Here is an 18,839-nt window from a genome sequence, read left to right as displayed (position 1 = left end):
CTGTAAATTTGGTAGGATAAGCACTGTCATCTGATATTATTTATATCTTTTCTTTCTTAATCAGTGTAGCTAGAGGTCTATCAACTTTGTTGATCTTTTCAAAGAACAAACTTGTTTTCAACATTACATATATATATATATATATATATATATATGTGTGTGTATATATATATGTATGTAATATATACATATATATATATATATGTATATATATATATATATATAGAGAGAGAGAGAGATGTATATGTATATGGGGCTTCTCAGGTGGCACTAGTGGTAAAGAACCTGCCTGACAATGCAGGAGACGTAAGAGATGTGGGTTTGATCCCTGGGTCAGGAAGATCCCCTGGAGGAGGACATGGCAACCCACTCCAGTTATTCTTGCCTGGAGAATGCCATGGACAGAGGAGTCTCTGGCAGGCTACAGTCCAAAGGGTCGCAAAGAGTCGGACATGACTGAAACAACTTGGCATGCATGCACACACACTTTTGTATATGTCTGGGGCTTACCAGATGGTGCTAGTGGTAATGAACCCAACTGCCAATGCAGGAGACATAAAAAGAGATGTGGGTTCGATCCCTGAGTCAGGAAGTCCACTGGAGGAGTGAATGGCAACCAACGTCAGTAATACTGCCTGAAGAATCCCATGGTGGGCTACAGTCCACAAGGTTGTAAGGAGTCGGACACAACTGAAGTGACTTAGCACACACATGTGTATGTCTACATATAACAGGTTGAAAGCATTGATAGGTATATATTTCCAACTAGTCACAATGATAGGTATATATTTCCATTGGACCCTTGATCAGGGTCTCTCTCACTATCTTCCATCAGCCACTGCCCACTCAGCAGGCCAGGATGAGTCCTCATTCATGTCCTCCAATCAGAATCTGCTATAACCAGCTTTGTGGGTTTCTTCTCATGCCACCTGTGCCTGCAAAGAACATTATCTGGGTTTTCTGAAGTTGGGTATAACATCGTGTTCTACCCTGGGACACCTCAGAAGCCACACTCAAATAGTAGATGATGTAAGAGGTGGAGAGGAGTACCTATGGTCCCTAATGCTATGTATGAAACCTCATCCTGTAGATACTTCATTCCATCCTCCTCCTCATCATGCCTTGGGGTGGGGGGTAGGTAATGGTAGTGAGAGTGACTTCTAGATTCTCATTCCCCAGAACCAGCCCCCAACCCACTGCTGTCTTGTCCTGGGAGGTAGCTGAAAATGTCTTCTAAGTACCCTGTTCTAACCAATTCTCAGCCAAGATTTTCTCCCCAGAGCAGGCCACCTCTAAGGCATCTAGACTGAGATCTGATTCTAGTCACAGAGTAGTCTGAAGCATATGAGCTATAGAAAAATACCTCATTATCTCCTATATGGTTCAACTGATATCAACTTAAGTCACTTGAGGGGACTTGACAGCAAGTGAATGTATTAAAGATCCTGACTTCACACTATTTCCCCAAGGTTTATTTGGCCTAAAGGTATGGAAACATCAATCTGCTACCTTTACACTCTAAGTTAATACAGACTCAAATTACCATTTTGAAGGTATTTTTTTTGTTTGTTTTGTTTTCATTTATTTTTATTAGTTGGAGGCTAATTACTTTACAATATTGTCGTGGGTTTTGTCATACATTGACATGAATCAGCCATGGAGTTACATGTATTCCCCATCCCGATCCCCCCCTCCCACCTCCCTCTCTACCCGATTCCTCTGGGTCTTCCCAGTGCACCAGGCCCGAGCACTTGTCTCATGCATCCAACCTGGGCTGGTGATCTGTTTCACCATAGATAATATACATGCTGTTCTCTCGAAACATCCCACCCTCGCCTTCTCCCACAGAGTCCAAAAGTCTGTTCTGTACATCTGTGTCTCTTTTTCTGTTTTGCATATAGGGTTATTATTACCATCTTTCTAAATTCCATATATATGTGTTAGTATGCTGTAATGTTCTTTATCTTTCTGGCTTACTTCACTCTGTATAATGGGCTCCAGTTTAATCCATCTCATTAGAACTGATTCAAATGAATTCTTTATAATGGCTGAGTAATATTCCATGGTGTATATGTATTTCCTATTCTTCATCACACATTCTAGTCTGTTCTTGATTCACTTGGAGATGCTATTGAACTTGGAGGGTTAAAAAAGAAGGAGAAATTCAAGTCTCACCTCTGAATGTTACTTGACACTTTTCCTTTCCAAAAATCATGTGTTGCTTCTGGGCTTTCCTGCTCAGACTATATGCCCTGTTGTATTACTTTGTCACTTGGAACAAAAACAGTGGAAACAGTTCGGACAATTTTTATCATAAAGACATGACCAGAACATGAAGGAACATAACTGTGCTTCTTTGATGGGTATTAGTCTAGATCATTGTTTTTAACCAAAACTGAACTGAAGATGTAAAATCCTAGAGCTCACTAATCTATTTTAGTAGGTCACAGGAAGCAGGCAAACCATAGAAACCACAATCAACCAAAAGCATCTCTGTTGAAAAAAAAATGGCAAGAGTTTAATCTTCTAAAGGTGTTAACTGAACAAATCCAACTGACAATGTCAAAGGGACAGCCTCAAAGCACCCTCAGGGTGTTGAAAAACCTCTCCTATCTCCTTGCCCCAGCAGCCATTCTCTCTAGCCATGCTTTTCCCCATGTTTTAATTTAGTTGAGTACTGCCACCCAAGGAGAGGCAGAGAGGTTCTTGGAACAAATCTAACTTTCAGCTTCAAACTCAGCTGTTGATCTTCAGAGTATGAATAATCAAGAATCTTAAAACTTTCCATGGCCAGTGTTGTTGGTCTGGTTCTTCCCTCTTCATTCAGGGAGCATGAACTCTGTTTCATTGGTTTACAGAAGAATTGATCATCTCCTCAACCCTGGCCCAGGTCACCTTGAGATGACCACAGCCATGTCTTCTATGTGACCGTGCTTGGGCGCCAGTCACACCAGAGTCTGGTGACGTGTTTTCCTCTAAGTCTGGTCATACACCAGACTTACGAGTAAGGTCATACTCCTTTTGCCAGACTTGAGAATTTCAGAAACCATGAACCCAGTGCCAACAGGTAGATGGCGGGGGTGGGGGGGGGGTTGGTTCTCAAACTCAAGGAGAAGTATCTTTTGTAACTCTTTCTATGTGCATAAAGAATTCTAAGGTGTACTAACTTTGGTTCCCAACTTTCTATCTACATGGACCCTGTGAAAAGAAAAAAAAAAAAAAGTTTAACTTGATAGCAGTGTGGGTATTTGCTATTCTTCCCCAGATCTACTCTGAGCCCTGGAAAGCTGATGTCTATGTGTTACATCACCTAGACTCCCTACTGCTCCCTCTTCTCATTGGGTTTAACCCAAAATTACTGGGATGCATGCAGGAGATCAGAGTCGGAACAGAAGGTTTCCTGCTTGGCCGCAGTTCTAGTAGTGCCTGTGTCCTTCAACTTTCAGCTCTCAGTAGGACTTAGGTAATACTGTTTATTCTTTTGACTCTTCAAGCATATGGGTAACAGTCCCCATTTTTGCTGGCATCTCTGGGCACCTCAGCACCCTTGCTGGTTCTTTTAATCCTGTCAGTGCCTATGTATATATACTTATCCTTATAAAGTCTTCAAAAATCAGCCAACTGTGTCCTATGTCCCCTGCGCTAGAGATAAGCCAAATATTTGAATTCAGGCTCTACCACTACTTACCTCTGCGCATGTCTCTATTTATAAAATGACAGACCTAGAGTCAATGATACTTGTGTGAAGATAGAAATGTAAAGTGATCCTAATCAGCAATAGCCAAATTTCTGGGTCTTGACCTTCCCCATTCCAGACTGACTCAAAGGAGCTAGTTGCAAGATTTCCTAAGTGGAAGTGGATGCAGTATCAGTGGGGTGAATATGACCTGTTTTGTTATCGATATCTCAGAAAAACCACATTAGGTGATTTGGGGGAACTTTCCCTATTCCTGTTCAAACAAAGAATCATTTCTTAGAGGAACAACCTGAGGCCCCTTTGCTTAAGACGAAAAACAGGTCTTATGCAGGATACACGGTCACAACTTATTGAAATCTAGAAAGGACACCTGAACTTCCCTGAGTGTTTTACTGTTATTGTTATTCACTACTATTTATCGAGAGCCTACTACACAGCAGGCACTGTATTAGCTGCTTTACATTTATTTACACCTCAGAGACCCCAGACACCTCATTATTCCTATCATAGCTGGGGAAAATGAAGCTTAGAAACTTGGAAGGCTATCTGAGATCCTTGTTTCTATATGGCCTATCCTGGAAAATTTCCCGTGTGCATTTGGGAAGTACACAGCATGCTGCTGTTGTTTGATAGAGTTGTACACATACATCTGTTAAAATCTCATTGGTTTATTGTGTTGTTCAAGTTTTCTATTTCCTTACTTCTATGACTTTTTTCTCCCATTACTAAAAGCGGGTTATTAAAGTCCCCCAGTAATTATTACTTCTTCAGTTCTGTCAGTTTTTGCTTCATATGTTTTGATGATCTGTTATTAGGTGTAAGTGTTTATAATTATCATACCTTCTTGCTGTACTGAGCCTTTTATTACTATGTAGGGTCCTTCTTCATTATCCCTTGTAAACTTTTTTAAACTTCGTGTCTATTTTGTCTGATATTAGCATAAACACCTCTGCTCTCTTGGTTAATATTTCCATGGAACATATTTCTCTGTCCTCCACTGTCAATCTCTTTGTGTCTTTTAAAGTGAGTCTCTTATTGATGATATTTAATTAGGTCATATTTTTGTTTTGCTTTGTTAATTCATTCTATCATTCTTTATCTTTTGGTTGGAAGATTTAATCAACTTACATTTCAAGTAATTACAAGGAATGACATTCTGTCATTCTGCTATTTGTTTTCAATGTACCTTAGAACTTTTTTGTCTTTCATTTCCTGCATTACTGTCTTTTGTGCTTAGTTGATTTTTTTTGTAATGGGATGTTTATTGCTTTTTATTTTCTTTTATATATATTCTATAGCTATTTTCTTTGTGGTTCCCATGAGGGTCACATTTAACACTCCAAAGTTATAACATTCTAATTTAAATTTGTACCAGCTTAACTTCAATAACATACAAAAACTCTTTTATCTGTGAATGTCCTAATTTCTCCCTCACTCTTGAAGTATAGTTTTGCTGGTTTTAAGAAAAACGAGTTTACTGCTTTTTTTCTTTTAGCAATTTAAATATATGGGTCCACTGCTTTCTGGCCATTTAAGTTTCTGATGAGAAAATGACTTATTATCTTATTGAGAATCCCCTGTTTGTGATCATTTGTTTTTTTCCTACTGCTTTCTCTCCGTGTCTTTGTCTTTTGAAAGTTTGATGATATGTCCTAGAGTGGGTCTCTTTGAACTTAATCTTACTTGGAGTTCACTGAGTTTCTTGGATGCTTATATTCATGTCTTCCTTTAAATTTGGAAAGTTTTTGCACATTATTTCTTCAAATATTCTCTTTGCCCCTTTCTCTCTTTTATCCTGGGACACCCACAAGTCCCTTAAGCTCTGCTCATTTGTCTTCAATCTTTTCTTCTGTTCCGCAGACTTAATAACTTCCATTTGTTCTATTTTCAAGTTTGTTGATTCTTTCTCCTGCCTGCTTGAATCTACCTCTGAATCCCTTTAGGGAGTTTTTCATATCAGTTATTGTATTTTTCAGCTCCAGAATTTCTTTTTGCCTTCTTTTTAGATTTTCCATCTTAACTGATATTTGCATTTTGATCATACATGGTTTTCTTGATTCTCTCCATGTCTCGCTTTAAGTCTTTGAGACTCTTTAAGTCTTTATCTAATAGATCTGCCATCACATCTTTTTCATTCTCTTTGATTATTATTTCCCTTTGAATGGACAATGCTTTTCTGTTTCTTTATATATTTTGTGATTTTTTTTGCGGGGGGGCTGAAATTGGACATTTGAGCCTAATAACATGGTAATTCTGGAAATCAGATTCTCCCCTTCTCAGGATTTTTCTTTCTTTCTTTTTTTGAAGGATAATTGCTTTACAGAATTTTGTTGTTTTCTGCCAAACCTCAACCTGAATCAGCCACAGGTATACATAAATCCCCTCCCTTTTGAACTTCCCTCCCAACTCCCTCCCCATCCCACTCCCTAGGTTAATACAGAGCCCCTGTGTGAGTTTCTTAGCCATACAGCAAATTCCCTGTTGGCTATTTATTTTACACATGGTAATGTAAGTTTTTTGCTTTCTTATTTTTCAAAAGTTCTTGGTTTGTTTTTGTTTTGATTGCTGTAACGTCTCTCTGTGCCGAGGATCAGCCTGAACTGTGAACTTGAGGTCTTCTCAGGTCTTTTCAGAGCCTGTGCTCTTCCCTGAATACGTGGTGGTGGTTTAGGCACTGAGTCATGTATGACTCTTGCGACCCCAAGGACTGTAGCCCGCCAGGCCCCTCTGTCCATGGAATTCTCCAGGCAAGAATACTGGAGTGGGTTGCCATTTCCTTCTCCAGGGAATCTTCCCAACCCAGGAATTGAACCTGGGTCTCCTGCCTTTCAGGCAGATTCTTTCCGACTAAGCTATGAGTGCGGTCCTTTTTTAAGGAAAAGCTGGAAATGCAGCTGTTTTTGAAGGTCCCAGTTTTTAATGTGTGACTCCCAAAAAAAAGGAAAAAGAGAAAAATGAAATGGAGAAAAATAAAGGGCACTGGCTCTTTAAATACCCAGAAAGTCACTTCAGCCAGAGGGGGAGGGGCTTACAGCAATGGGGGGGAATACGACAACAATGGCTGCCCTTCTCTTTGTCTGCATTTCTAAGATCAGAAGCAGTCATCAGTGATCAGAGCACAGGGCCCTGATATTTGGAGGTCAGGGCCCAATTTGTGCCCACCTTCGCTTCTGCAAGCTACGTGCAAGCTGTCCCAGGAACACATGCAGAACTGCCTGCCAAAGTGCCTGGGGTAGGGGAGTTACTGTGCCAAGAGCTGAAATTGGCCATAGTTAACTGCAATTGGTCATCCAAACCTTCCCCTGAAAGTTGAAGACCCTCAACAGACTCCAGAGTTCCAAATCAGTTAGATCAGACAGCTTCTGTCAGTGGAACTGTTGTCTAGGTGAGGACAGAGACTCATGGTACTTCCTAACCTAACATCTTCCCAAAATCTCAATGGTGTTTTCTTTTAGCAAAACTTTTTCCTCAAGCGTGGAACCTGTAATAGCTGAGGATCTTCTTACTAGGGACATCTCTGACACAAGAGACCATTTAACATTCCCTTTTCATTAAAAAGCTCTGTCTAAATAAGTTTTCTAACCAAGTCCCAAATCCTTGACACCACTGAAATCAGAGCATATGGTCAACAAAACTTAATTTCCTTCACCATCACCAACAGCCCCCATTAGCATTTATCCTCTAGGAAATGAAATTCTAGTGTGCTTGTTTCATGCAAATCATTACTGGCAGAAGAGAGTAAAAGATTTCCAGATATAGAGAACCACAAGATAAAGAAGCCCACAGTCGTTAGACCCAGAAGCAAACATGGAGTGTGCCTGATTTAAACCCTCAAGGTTGCATAACCAAGATTTCAAAATTAATTCTACTCTGGAGACTTCAACCTAGTGTACAACGTTCCTGGCTGGAAAAGAAGAACTATATCATTCTTTTTTTTTCAAATCTTTACCATTACTTACCCTTGTATCTCCGCCTTCTCTTTCTGCAGGAAACTTTATTTCCTACTTCTGCATGCCAAGTTTCTACCTCTAGATCTGTTTGGTTCAGTTGCTGAGAAGCCTGACACACCAGTGCCACTTAAAAGAAGCCATCTACCGGTGAGTCGGGGGTGCTTTTTCCATCACTTTATGAATCAAAAGCATCTCGATGCTAGATGCAGGGACTGGGAGTCTGTATTGCCCAGGAACTTGGGGGATGATCAAGATAGGAGAAAGGGGTGGAGAGTGGCATCTGTCCCAGGAATGAGAGAGAGATCCCGATGGCAGGAAGGAAGCACAAAGCAGAGTGAGAACTCCATCAGAGCTCAGCTGGTAGGAGAGAGCTGGGCTAAAAGAAGACAAGAAAGTAGGACAATCAGACTTCTCAAATACTGCTCCTCTCTGCCCCTCTCAGCCCCCAAGGACTGAGAAGAGTTGGAACTTTCTACCCTGAATTTCTCCTCCTCTAGTCCATATATGTGATAGTACAGGCCCTGCACCAAAATACACTTCTTACTTCAATTCAGAGGCTGAAGTGAGAGGTTCATTTTTCTGAGAGGCAGCTTTTCATCAATTCCGATTGATGTGTCTTGACACTTGAAAGTGACACCTAAACCAGTGCTCTTCAGCCTCCTTGCTAGCTACGTGTCTGCTGTGGTAGGAACTAGGTGACATGGGAGTAGATGATAAAAAGAAGGTTTCTGGCACTTGAGACACAGGTGCACAACAAAGCAAAGGAAACTCACGGTGGAAGTGGCTAGGGCAGTTCATCCCCAATCTGAATCACCAGAACAAGGGTCTGGGCTGTGTATTTCTGACTGACAGACTTCCTGTGTTATTTGAAAGCCAGCATTTCAGAACCACTGATCCAGTCTATACTTTTCCATACAGATGAGGAGACTAACTACAGAACAGCCCAGAGGGCCTGTTACAGCTAAGAGGCTATGTGCAAGGAACCCCAATATTTTAGTTTTTGTAACATCTCCCACTGGATTACCTGGGAGTCTAGCCCATATGGGAGCCCTTTGTCTCTCAGAGGCTTGTAGCCTACTAGTTCTCCATTATTCACTTCTCAATTGATATTTACATGTACTAGGCTGGATTCTAGGGCACTAAGATAGCTCATTGCAAAAACAAATCTCTCTGCCCTCTTGGAGCTTATTTTCTGGCAGAAGTGAGCGTGCATGTGTGTGTGTGTGTGCTTGTGCATTTATAGGTAGAGCACATTTGTATGGGCAAGTGTGTGGATTTTATGGCTAAATGCCAGACATTCTGTTCAAGGCATGAAGAAAAACCAAAAAAGTGGTTACTCCTACATTCTTCTATATTCATCTCTGTTCCCAAAGTCTGAAGACGAAAACCCTTGAGGGCCTTTGAAATGGAATAGCCCAATAGTTCAAATTCCAACTCAGCCATTACTTGTGTTGTGAGTCTGGGAAAAAAAAATATTTAATTCATCCATGCTTCTATTTCTTCACTTTTAAAATGTATATTTATCTCACAAAACTGTTGTAAGGATTACATTAATTAACGTATGCAGAGTATTTAGCATAGCACATGGAGCCTAACAAACATTTAATTAATCACTATAGTTTTAATTCTTTAGGTGGATACATTTTTTCCTCAAGTTTGATCAGAAGTATTATTTAGTTTCTGCTCATTTAAAGAATCTGGTTCAGTGCTGTGAAATTCAAAATCACAAGAGAAAGTGAAAAATAAGGCATGTACACAGATAAAAACAAATCCACAGTCACTGCCAGGAAAAAAATAAATATTCTTGAGAACAGTTTTAACACTGTTATTTGTCACACTTTCTATGAGTTTTATGTATTTTTCCAATGAACATATTACTGGTACCTCCTTTAGCCAGGTGCTATCATAAGTGCTGAAGACAGAAACATAACCTAGTCCTCCCTCTCAAGAAGCACACAATGGGTAGAAGATAATGTGTTTATTATAAAGGCACGCACAATGTTTTGAGATGGTAAGAATGATATGACAGAGGAGGATAGCTGGACTTCACAGAGAAGGGGAGAGGGCTTCCCAGGTGGCACAGTGGTAAAGAATCTGCCTGTTAATGCAGGAGATGCAAGAGATGCAAGTTCAACTCCTGGGTTGGGAAGATTCCCTGGAGTAGAAAATGGCAACTCACTGCAGTATTCTTGCTTGGAAAATTCCGTGGACAAAGAAGCCTGGCAGGCTACAGTCCCTGGGGTCACAAAAGAGTCAGACACAACTGAGTGCGTGCACGTGCATACACACACACACACACACACACACACACACACACACATCGCAGGATGAACAGGAACTCACCAGACATTTTAGGCAAGGGGCAAACATGTGCAAACCCACTGAAGCCTGAAGGAAATGATGAGTCTTGGAAAAGTGGGAAAAAGATGGATATGGCTGGACCACAGGATCTGGGATTTGAGCTAAGAAGAAAAGGAGCTTAGAAAAGCCATGATGAGTAGTCTGGGCATTGCTTTGAGGCCCCATCATATACAAATCGTGGGGCTACTTGAGTTTTAAACTGAGAAAAGCATGATCCAATTTCAGTTTCAGAGAAGACAGACTGAAACAGAACATGGTGAGGACAAAGGCAAGAACAAAAGAAAGAGCTCAGCAAAGCCAGAAGTGAGATGCATAGGAGGCAAGACAGTGGCAGTTGAAAGAGGTGCAGAGGGGATGGCTCTGAGAGGTGATTATGAGGTAGAATCCATATAACACAATAATAATAACAACCATACAGAGCATTTCTCTGTACTAGATGCTGCACTGTCTTTGTTTCCACAGCAACTCAGCATGGTTATTATTTTAAACAAAAAGAAACTGACAGTTGAAGAAGCAATTAACCTCAAATTACACAACTTGGACCGTTGGAGGCAGGATTCAAGTCTAGGTCTGTTTAACTCTAAAGGTCTGGCTCCTACTCTTCTGAAAAAGAGGGGACCCAAGACAACATCAAATCTTACTTCTTAAATAATGGAGTACATGACATTGGTCAAGATAAAGAATCCACAAGCTGAAGCAACTTTCCAGGGGTATTCAGTTTGGGGTGGGTTGAATTCGAGGTACCTATCTGATACTCACTTTGCACTCTGTCTAAAATAGAGTATGGCTCCTAGTAAGTGCTCAATACATATTGGTTAAATAAATAAGTCCATGGGGAGATATGCAATAGGCAATGGAAAATTCAACTCTGAGGTGGGGCTGGAAGGCAGAGCTTTGGGAAACATTAGCCTACAGGAAGCTTAGAACCTGAAAACAACTCAGGAAGAACTTTGGAACAAGGGTAAAGAGGTAAATGGTAAAGAAGTGGGAGCCAAGGATGGTGCCTAGGGACCCTTACAGCGTAGGCAGGGGGAGGAAACACCAACGAAGAATATGAAACAGAAGTGGTAGGCCAGGAGCTAGCCTAATGGAAGACCAATGAGTTTTTTTGTTGATTTTTTAACTTAGAAACTTTTTTTTTTCTTTTTGGCTGTGCTATGCACCTTGTGGGATCTTAGTTCCCAAACCAGAGATTTAACTCGGCCCTCAGCAGTGAAAGCAAGAAGTCCTAAGCACTGGACCACCAGGGAATTTCCAAACCAAAAGTTTTAAAAGAAAGCAGTCATCAGAAGGGTTAAACGTTTGGTGAAGATGAAACTAAAAGCCAGGGTGTTTAAAACTGGGTTGTCATCACAATCCTGGCAAGAGAAGTTTTGGCAAAATGATGGGGGCAGAAAGCTGAGAGAGTGTTCAGAACACTTTGGGTGGCAGGTAACAGAAAATGCAACTCATAATGGCTCATTATGAGCATCCCCAGAAGCCCCCTAGTGGAGTCCCCTTATATACTATCATCCAGTAATGAGTCACAGGCCTAGTAGAGAAAGCAAGTGTCCAGCACCGTCAGCCTTATAATGACAGTCAGGCTCTGCAGGAAGGCCAAGATGTTGGGAAATGGCTGTGGGAAGACTACTGGTGTCTGTGATCAGGAATAAACGGAAGTGGTGAACTAGCACACATGCTTTCAAGAAGGCTGCCAAGTAAAGACAAAGCCTGGGATGCTGCTTAAGTGGAGCCGGGACCTTGGTAAGACTGGGGACTGTAGCCATTGTGCTGTATGTCATCATCTTGTCCTCTGTTTACAGGACCAAGGAAGATGGATGGCAATGATACGTTCAGCCACAATGTGCTTCCCACATCTCATTCTCTGTTTACAACAAATGTCAAGGGGAGTGAAGAAGATCCCACCACCAGTTATGACTACGATTACAGTGAACCCTGCCGAAAGACCAGCGTGGGACAAATCGAAGCACAGCTCCTGCCCCCACTCTACTCGCTGGTGTTCATCTTCGGTTTTGTGGGCAACTTGCTGGTTGTCCTCATCCTAATCAACTGCAAAAAGCTGAAGAGCATGACTGACATCTACCTGCTTAACTTGGCCATCTCTGACCTACTGTTCCTCCTCACCATCCCGTTCTGGGCTCACTATGCTGCAGACCAGTGGGTCTTTGGGGATGTGATGTGCAAATTTTTCACAGGGCTATATCACATTGGTTATTTTGGTGGAATCTTCTTCATCATCCTCTTGACAATCGATAGGTACCTGGCTATTGTCCATGCTGTGTTTGCTTTAAAAGCCAGAACAGTCACCTTTGGGGTGGTGACAAGTGGGGTCACCTGGGTGGTGGCTGTGTTTGCCTCTCTCCCAGGAATCATCTTTATCAAATCCCTCGAAGAACATTCAGGTTACGCCTGTGCCCCTTATTTTCCACTAGGATGGAAGAATTTCCACACAGTTATGAGGAGCATCTTGGGGCTGGTGCTGCCCCTGCTTGTGATGATTGTCTGCTACTCAGGAATCCTGAAAACCCTGCTCCGGTGTCGCAACGAGAAGAAGAAGCACAAGGCTGTGCGGCTCATCTTCGTGATCATGATTGTCTACTTTCTCTTCTGGGCTCCCTACAACATCGTCCTTCTCCTCAGCACCTTCCAGGAATTCTTTGGCCTGAGTAACTGTAAGAGCAGCAGTCAGCTGGACCAAGCCATGCAGGTGACAGAGACCCTGGGGCTGACCCACTGCTGCATCAACCCCATCATCTATGCCTTTGTTGGGGAGAAGTTCAGGAGGTATCTCTACACGTTCTTCCGAAAGCATATTGCCAAACACCTCTGCAAACAATGCCCAGTTTTCTATGGGGAGACAGGAGATCGAGTGAGTTCAACATACACCCATTCCACTGGGGAACAGGAAGTATCAGCCGCTTTGTAGAAGAGGAGAAGCTCACCTGTTATTTTCAAAAGGTGATAGCAATCTATATATGACAATAAGCCACCAGGGTTTGCTGAAGAACAGAGGAGTCTAAAGTTTTTAGAGTAAGTGCCCAGGAACTTGAGGCTTATGTGAATCAATGAAGATTTATGTTACTCTTGTAGAGTCAGCGTGCTCAGAGAATATTCCAAAACAACTGTGGGCAGAGACTTGGAATCTCCAATGAGCTCATCGCAGTTCCTAGAAAATGCCATATTGCCTTGTGTTTGTGCTCTTCCCTCCACGTCCCCCCATCCACCACTTTGCTTACTCTCTGATTCTATCAACCTCTTTAATCAATCAATCTCTTTAATCCTCTGGAGATTGGGAAGAGGAGTCAGGCGAGGGTGAACGTAAAGAGGGGGAGTAGATTCCAGACCAAGGGGAAGGAGGTGAAAGTGTAAGTGTGGTGAAGCCTTTACAAGGATGCAGGTAGGGGTTCGCTTGCCCAGCCAGGCAGCAGCACTGGTCCTTAGCACCATCTCCTACCATATTTAACTTTGGAGGCTCTCCTAGGTCTTGGCGAGTGTGGGAACTGTAAGAACTCTCTGGGAGCTCTGGCTAGGCCCATGATCCTCTTCTGCTAAGTGCATGACACATTTCTGCTTTATTACAGTTTAACTATGACAACCACACAACCTACATTTGAAATCTATTCAATACCTTGCCCCATTGTACATATGCTTCTTAGGCCTCATCCCTCTATACAAAAATTTATTAAAATGTTTATTTATAAAATACAGATAATCTTTAACAAGATGAAAAAATAAAAACCTTTGTTTAAAAAGGGAAAGGGGGACTGGAGGTGGTGATCATGAGAAAGGAGTGGGCTCCAGTGAGCCCTTCCAGGAGGAGGGGAGGGGCAGCTCGCACCAGACTCGCAGCAATGTTTCCAGAACTGGCCAAGAGCAAACGTCAGGAAGGAGGCACCAGACCGCTAAAGAGATCTGATGGCATTTTGCTTCTTTGTGGCTTTTCCTGCTTTCTTGCTGCCCTTGCCCACCTGTCTCCCCACAGCCTTTATCACAGTTCTGCCTGTGGGATTGCCCCACCCCAAAAGCCGGTTTGTAGAGGTCCAGGAGAGTAGCTATGGGGAGAATGTGAAGGAAATTGTGCAACAAGAACCCCTATTGGGCCTGGGAGAGGGAAGACAATCAGTGGGGATACTGGGGTGAGTGCTCAAAGCAGAGAAGGGGCCTGTTCTGGAAAACAAACATCAGCCTGTGACCTCAGGGTCTATTACCAGCCAGGGCAGGCCTAGATGAGGAAGGTTCTAGACAGACTGGAAAAAAATGTTTTCCAAATTACCTTCTGACACCTCATTTTTGCACACAGGCAGAGGGTTCAGATACACACACACACACACCACAAACACACACACACTCATATAAATGTATTTCAATGTAAAGTAAAAATTAAATGAAAGCTGGAAACTGCAACCTAAAATTGTGGTAAAGTATCATTTTTAAGATACTTACTATTATGCCAAGCCTAAAAATACTGTATTAGTCACAGAGACAATTCTGGTATTGGTGGAGCACGTGCTGTGTTTAGGAGGCTGCTGGTTCAACATAAATAAATACTGTCAGGGAGTTGGAGCTCTGTGAGCTCTGGGTTTACTAGCTTATGATGATATAGCATCTAAATAATCTCAGATTACAGCACGCACATCACAACTGTCATCTCAACTATGTGTCTTTATTCTGACTTTCTACCAAAGATCTTTTTTGCCTCATTATGACATCTCAAAAGTTGTGAATTTAATCCTATTTGAATGCTTCATGCTTTGACACATCTTTACTGATGCTCAGATGGGTCCTCTCTTTGGCCAGTGGGAACTCCTAATAGGGAGTTGGAGAAGTTCACCTAAGCAAGCAAAGACTTTAGTCTTGGCTTGAGCTAAGCTAAGAATATACCTTTGTGTTAGTGCATCTCCAATCTGATGCAGGCAAGAAACACAGGGATCCTGGAACCTGGCAACTGGGGAACTGGAAGTTACTAAGGTTTTACTTTCTTGCCTCATGTCTAGAAGCTTCAGAAAGAGGTGTATGTTGTGGGTGGAGGAGCAGCCTTCACCTTCAGATATCTGTATTATCCTAATGAATGCATTAAATTTTGTTTTGATGATGAAATGTAAATATTGTTTTAAAAAGTTATGACTTGAAAACTACCACAATATTATAAAGCAATTATCCTCCAATTAAAACAAATTAATTTTTTAAAAAACTATGACTTGGAAAATGAATCAACACTCTTAACTATACTGTTTTTTAAAATCTTTCTGATTACCAACTCCTCTGTCCTTCTCCCAGACTCTGATACTCACCATTCTATTCTTTTCATCTATGAGTCTGACGATTTTAGATTCCTCATGTGAGTGAAATTATGCAGTTCCTGTCTTCCCGCGTCTGACTTATTAGCATCATGCCCTCCAAGTACATCCATGTTGTTGCATACTGCAGAATTTCCCACTTTTTTAAGGCTAAATTATATTCATGGTATATGTAGATCACGTTTTCTTTATCCATTTATCAACATGCATAGAATTGTTATACAGGATGAGTAAGTACTAAATAGTGTGCTTATAAATAATAATACCCTATTGGATACTTAAAAACTGTTAGAAGTGTAAATCTCGTAATCTATTTCTACCACAATAAAAAAATTTTAAACTGCCAGTTTTGTTATGCGGTGGTGTGACAGCCTGTCTCACTGTCCACAACTTCTCACTCTGCCCTGTGTGACTACACGTGCCTGTCCTCGATGTGTGACCCACAGGAGGGACACCCCTCCGCCCATTCCCAGGCGGCTTGGCCAGGAGAAAGTGCTGACGCCTGCTTCATCCGAGCAGGGTGCTGAAATGCCGGGTGGGCCCTCTGGCTCTCCCTGCTCAGCCACAGGAAGGTCCATCCCAGACCACAACCCCTTCAGCCCAGGTGCCGGGTGAGTGAGTGGGAAATCGCAGAGAGCATAATTGGGCCCCAGCTACCCAGCAGCCACATGTCACGGGAGTAAGCTGTCCACATTAGCTATTGTAAGCTCCTGAGTTGTGGGGGTTGTTTACTAAGAAGCACAAAAGTTAACTGATACACACGTTATATAGTGCTTCCGTAAATAAAATTTAGAAAATTGTTTTCCCATGATGGAATTAGACATAACAAATACACCTGAGGAGTCAGTGTGTGTCAGCCTGGGGAGGGCACATAGAGATGGTTATGTTATTCTCAGGCCTTTAGACCTCCCAGCCCAGAGACAACTGATGGGGAAGAGCAGGGGAGAATTAATAATCACAATAGAGTATTAATAATCACAATGCACTATGCAAGGCACAGAAACAGACGTGTGTGTGAGATTTTCTGAGAGCCCCAAGGAGAAAGTGAGAGTCCTGCATCACAGTAATAATAGCAGCTGCAGGATTCTATTGCCACTGAACAAACTGCCACTTAAAAGCTGCCAACCATCTCTAGAACCATTTTCTAGAAGCGGAAACCCCAAGTCTCCTTTATCCCAGGGACAGCGTTCAAGTGGGCTGTTTCAGGTAAGCAGATGTCAGGAAAGATGACTTTCCTGGGTATCATACTTAAGACTCTTGGTGGAGCTGGCACTTGGCCCCGTCCACCCCATGCCATCCTCCTCGATCTGTGGTAACTGGGACAGTTTGAGTATTTTACAGAGAGGCCCTGCCGTCTCCTGGAAGTAAGCCATCAAGATCCTACCTCTTCGCTTTCACTTTTTCTCCCTGTTAAAATTTATCTGACAAATTGAAACAGCCTCAGGTGAGATTAGCCAGTGACAAAGGTCACCAAGGGCCACCAAGAGGAAATTCGACACGAGTGAAAAAGTGTCTGGGCTGGTGAGCTGACTCCACAAGGCAGCCCATGAATTCAGGGAAGGCCAGCCCTGGGTGTGATGAGTGACTGTGCTGGCTATTTCTCCAGATGCCACCAGTCCAGCACAATGTTTATCACTAGACATCCTTGGGACATTCTTGCTATCTCACTGCCACACTGTCTCCACCATCACCTGCCTCCCAATCTCCTCTTTCCTGCTCAGGTGGCTTGCTGCCCAGTGGATGCCCCACCCAGGAATGAGGTACTGGCCTCACCTTCCAGCAAGTCCCCACTTCTCAAACGTTTCTCTCAGAGGTCCCTCCTTTGGCTTTGAGGAGACGAACCCCACCCTCCTTCCCATCAACCTTATCCACTTCTAAAACCTTTTCCTGCCCAAACCTGTCTCCTCCTTGTACTCGATGCAGTGAGAAGAGTTGTCATGTGACTAGGGGCACAGAGCTGATTCTGTCACACTTAGAAAGCCCTGAGGGAGGTGTTCGATCCCAGGTGTCAGTGGTTTTTTGAATACTTAACACTTCATTGCCCTTAGCCTCAGGCCATAGTTGCCAGTTCGGGGCAACAGGAAAAGTCCTACCTAATATCCTGTTATACAGAGAGCAGAACATAGAGGTGAAGGTGTGACCTGACCCACTGAAGACTGTGCTAGGTCTAGTATACACCTTAATCATACATTAGACTTCTGTTACCACACTTAGGGGCTTCTCTTGTAGCTCAGTTGGTAAAGAATCTGCCTGCAATGCAGGAGACCCAGGTTTGATCCCTGGGTCGGGAAGATCCCCTGGAGAAGGAAATGGCAACCCACTCCAGTATTCTTTCCCAGAGAATCCCATGGACAGCAGAGCCTGGCAGGTTGCAGTCCATGGGGTCGCAAGAGTCGAACATGACTTAGCGACTAGAACCACACCCCACCACACATAAAGTTGCATCAGCCTCATGTCTGCACACTGATCTGAAAGAAATCCCAAAGTGCACAGAGCAGACTTCTCAGCAGAGTTATGGGGTTTCCACCAAGTCTGGACATATCTAACAAAGTGGTGAGGTGGATAGCCTCTTAGTGTCTACTCAGTGTGATGATCTGCACAAGGCTAGGGGGACGTGGTGCATGGGCTGGGTAAAGGGGTCCAACCGGGAAGGGTCTAAAGAACAGTGATCAAGACCATCCCCAAGAAAAAGAGATGCAAAAAGGCAAAATGGTTGTCTGAGGAGGCCTTACAAATAGCTGAGAAAAGAAAAGAAGCTTTGGCAATGCCAAAGGAGAAAAGGAAAGATATACCCATTTGAATGCAGAGTTCCAAAGAATAGCAAGGAGAGATAAGAAAGCCTTCCTCAGTGATCACTGCAAAGAAATAGAGGGAAACAACAGAATGGGAAAGACTAGAGATCTCTTCAAGAAAATTAAAGACACCAAGGGAACATTTCATGCAAGAAAGATGGGCACAATAAAGGACAGAAATGGTATGGACCTAACAGAAGCAGAAGATATTAAGAAGAGGTGGCAAGAATACACAGAAGAACTATACAAAAATGATCTTCATGACCCAGATAACCACAATGATGTGATCACTCACCTAGAGCCAGACATCCTGGAATGAGAAGTCAAGCATCACTAAGAACAAAGCTACTGAAGGTGATGGAATTCCAGTTGAGCTATTTCAAATCCTAAAAGATAATGCTGTGAAAGTGTTGCACTCAATATGCCAGCAAATTTGGAAAACTTAGCAGTGGCCACAGGACTGGAAAAGGTCAGTTTTCACTCCAATCCCAAAGAAAGGCAATGCCAAAGAATGCTCAAACTACCACACAATTGCACTCATCTCACACACTAGTAAAGTAATGTTCAAAATTCTCCAAGCCAGGTTTCAACAGTATGTGAACCATGAAACTTCTAGATATTCAAGCTGGATTTAGAAAAGCCAGAGGGACCAGAGATCAGATTGCCAACATCTGCTGGATCATCAAAAAAGCAAGAGAATTCCAGAAAAACATCTGCTTCATTGACTACGCCAAAGCCTTTG

The 18,839-nt window shown here is 42.6% G+C and overlaps 1 protein-coding gene across 2 annotated transcripts; it reads left to right on the top strand.

Moving 5' to 3' along the window:
* The first annotated feature begins 7,683 nt into the window (after positions 1 to 7,683).
* On the top strand, positions 7,684 to 15,644 carry LOC136167849 (C-C chemokine receptor type 2-like). Of its 2 annotated transcripts, XM_065935399.1 has the most exons (3): positions 7,684 to 7,794; positions 11,811 to 12,792; positions 13,991 to 15,644. In XM_065935399.1, exons 2-3 carry the CDS (start codon positions 11,822 to 11,824, stop codon positions 14,058 to 14,060), a joined length of 1,041 nt encoding a protein of 346 aa, XP_065791471.1. In that variant the 5' UTR covers positions 7,684 to 7,794; positions 11,811 to 11,821; the 3' UTR covers positions 14,061 to 15,644. The 2 variants fall into 2 exon arrangements, with proteins under 2 accessions (XP_065791471.1, XP_065791470.1); XM_065935398.1 differs by lacking the exon at positions 13,991 to 15,644 and having other exon boundaries at positions 11,811 to 13,990.
* The last annotated feature ends 3,195 nt before the right edge of the window (positions 15,645 to 18,839 follow it).

This window comes from Muntiacus reevesi, chromosome 4, assembly GCF_963930625.1.
Source record: "Muntiacus reevesi chromosome 4, mMunRee1.1, whole genome shotgun sequence".
NCBI classification, from domain to species: domain Eukaryota; kingdom Metazoa; phylum Chordata; class Mammalia; order Artiodactyla; family Cervidae; genus Muntiacus; species Muntiacus reevesi.
The sequence above is the reverse complement of the archived record's forward strand: the minus strand, read 5'-3'. Positions and strand labels throughout refer to the sequence as shown.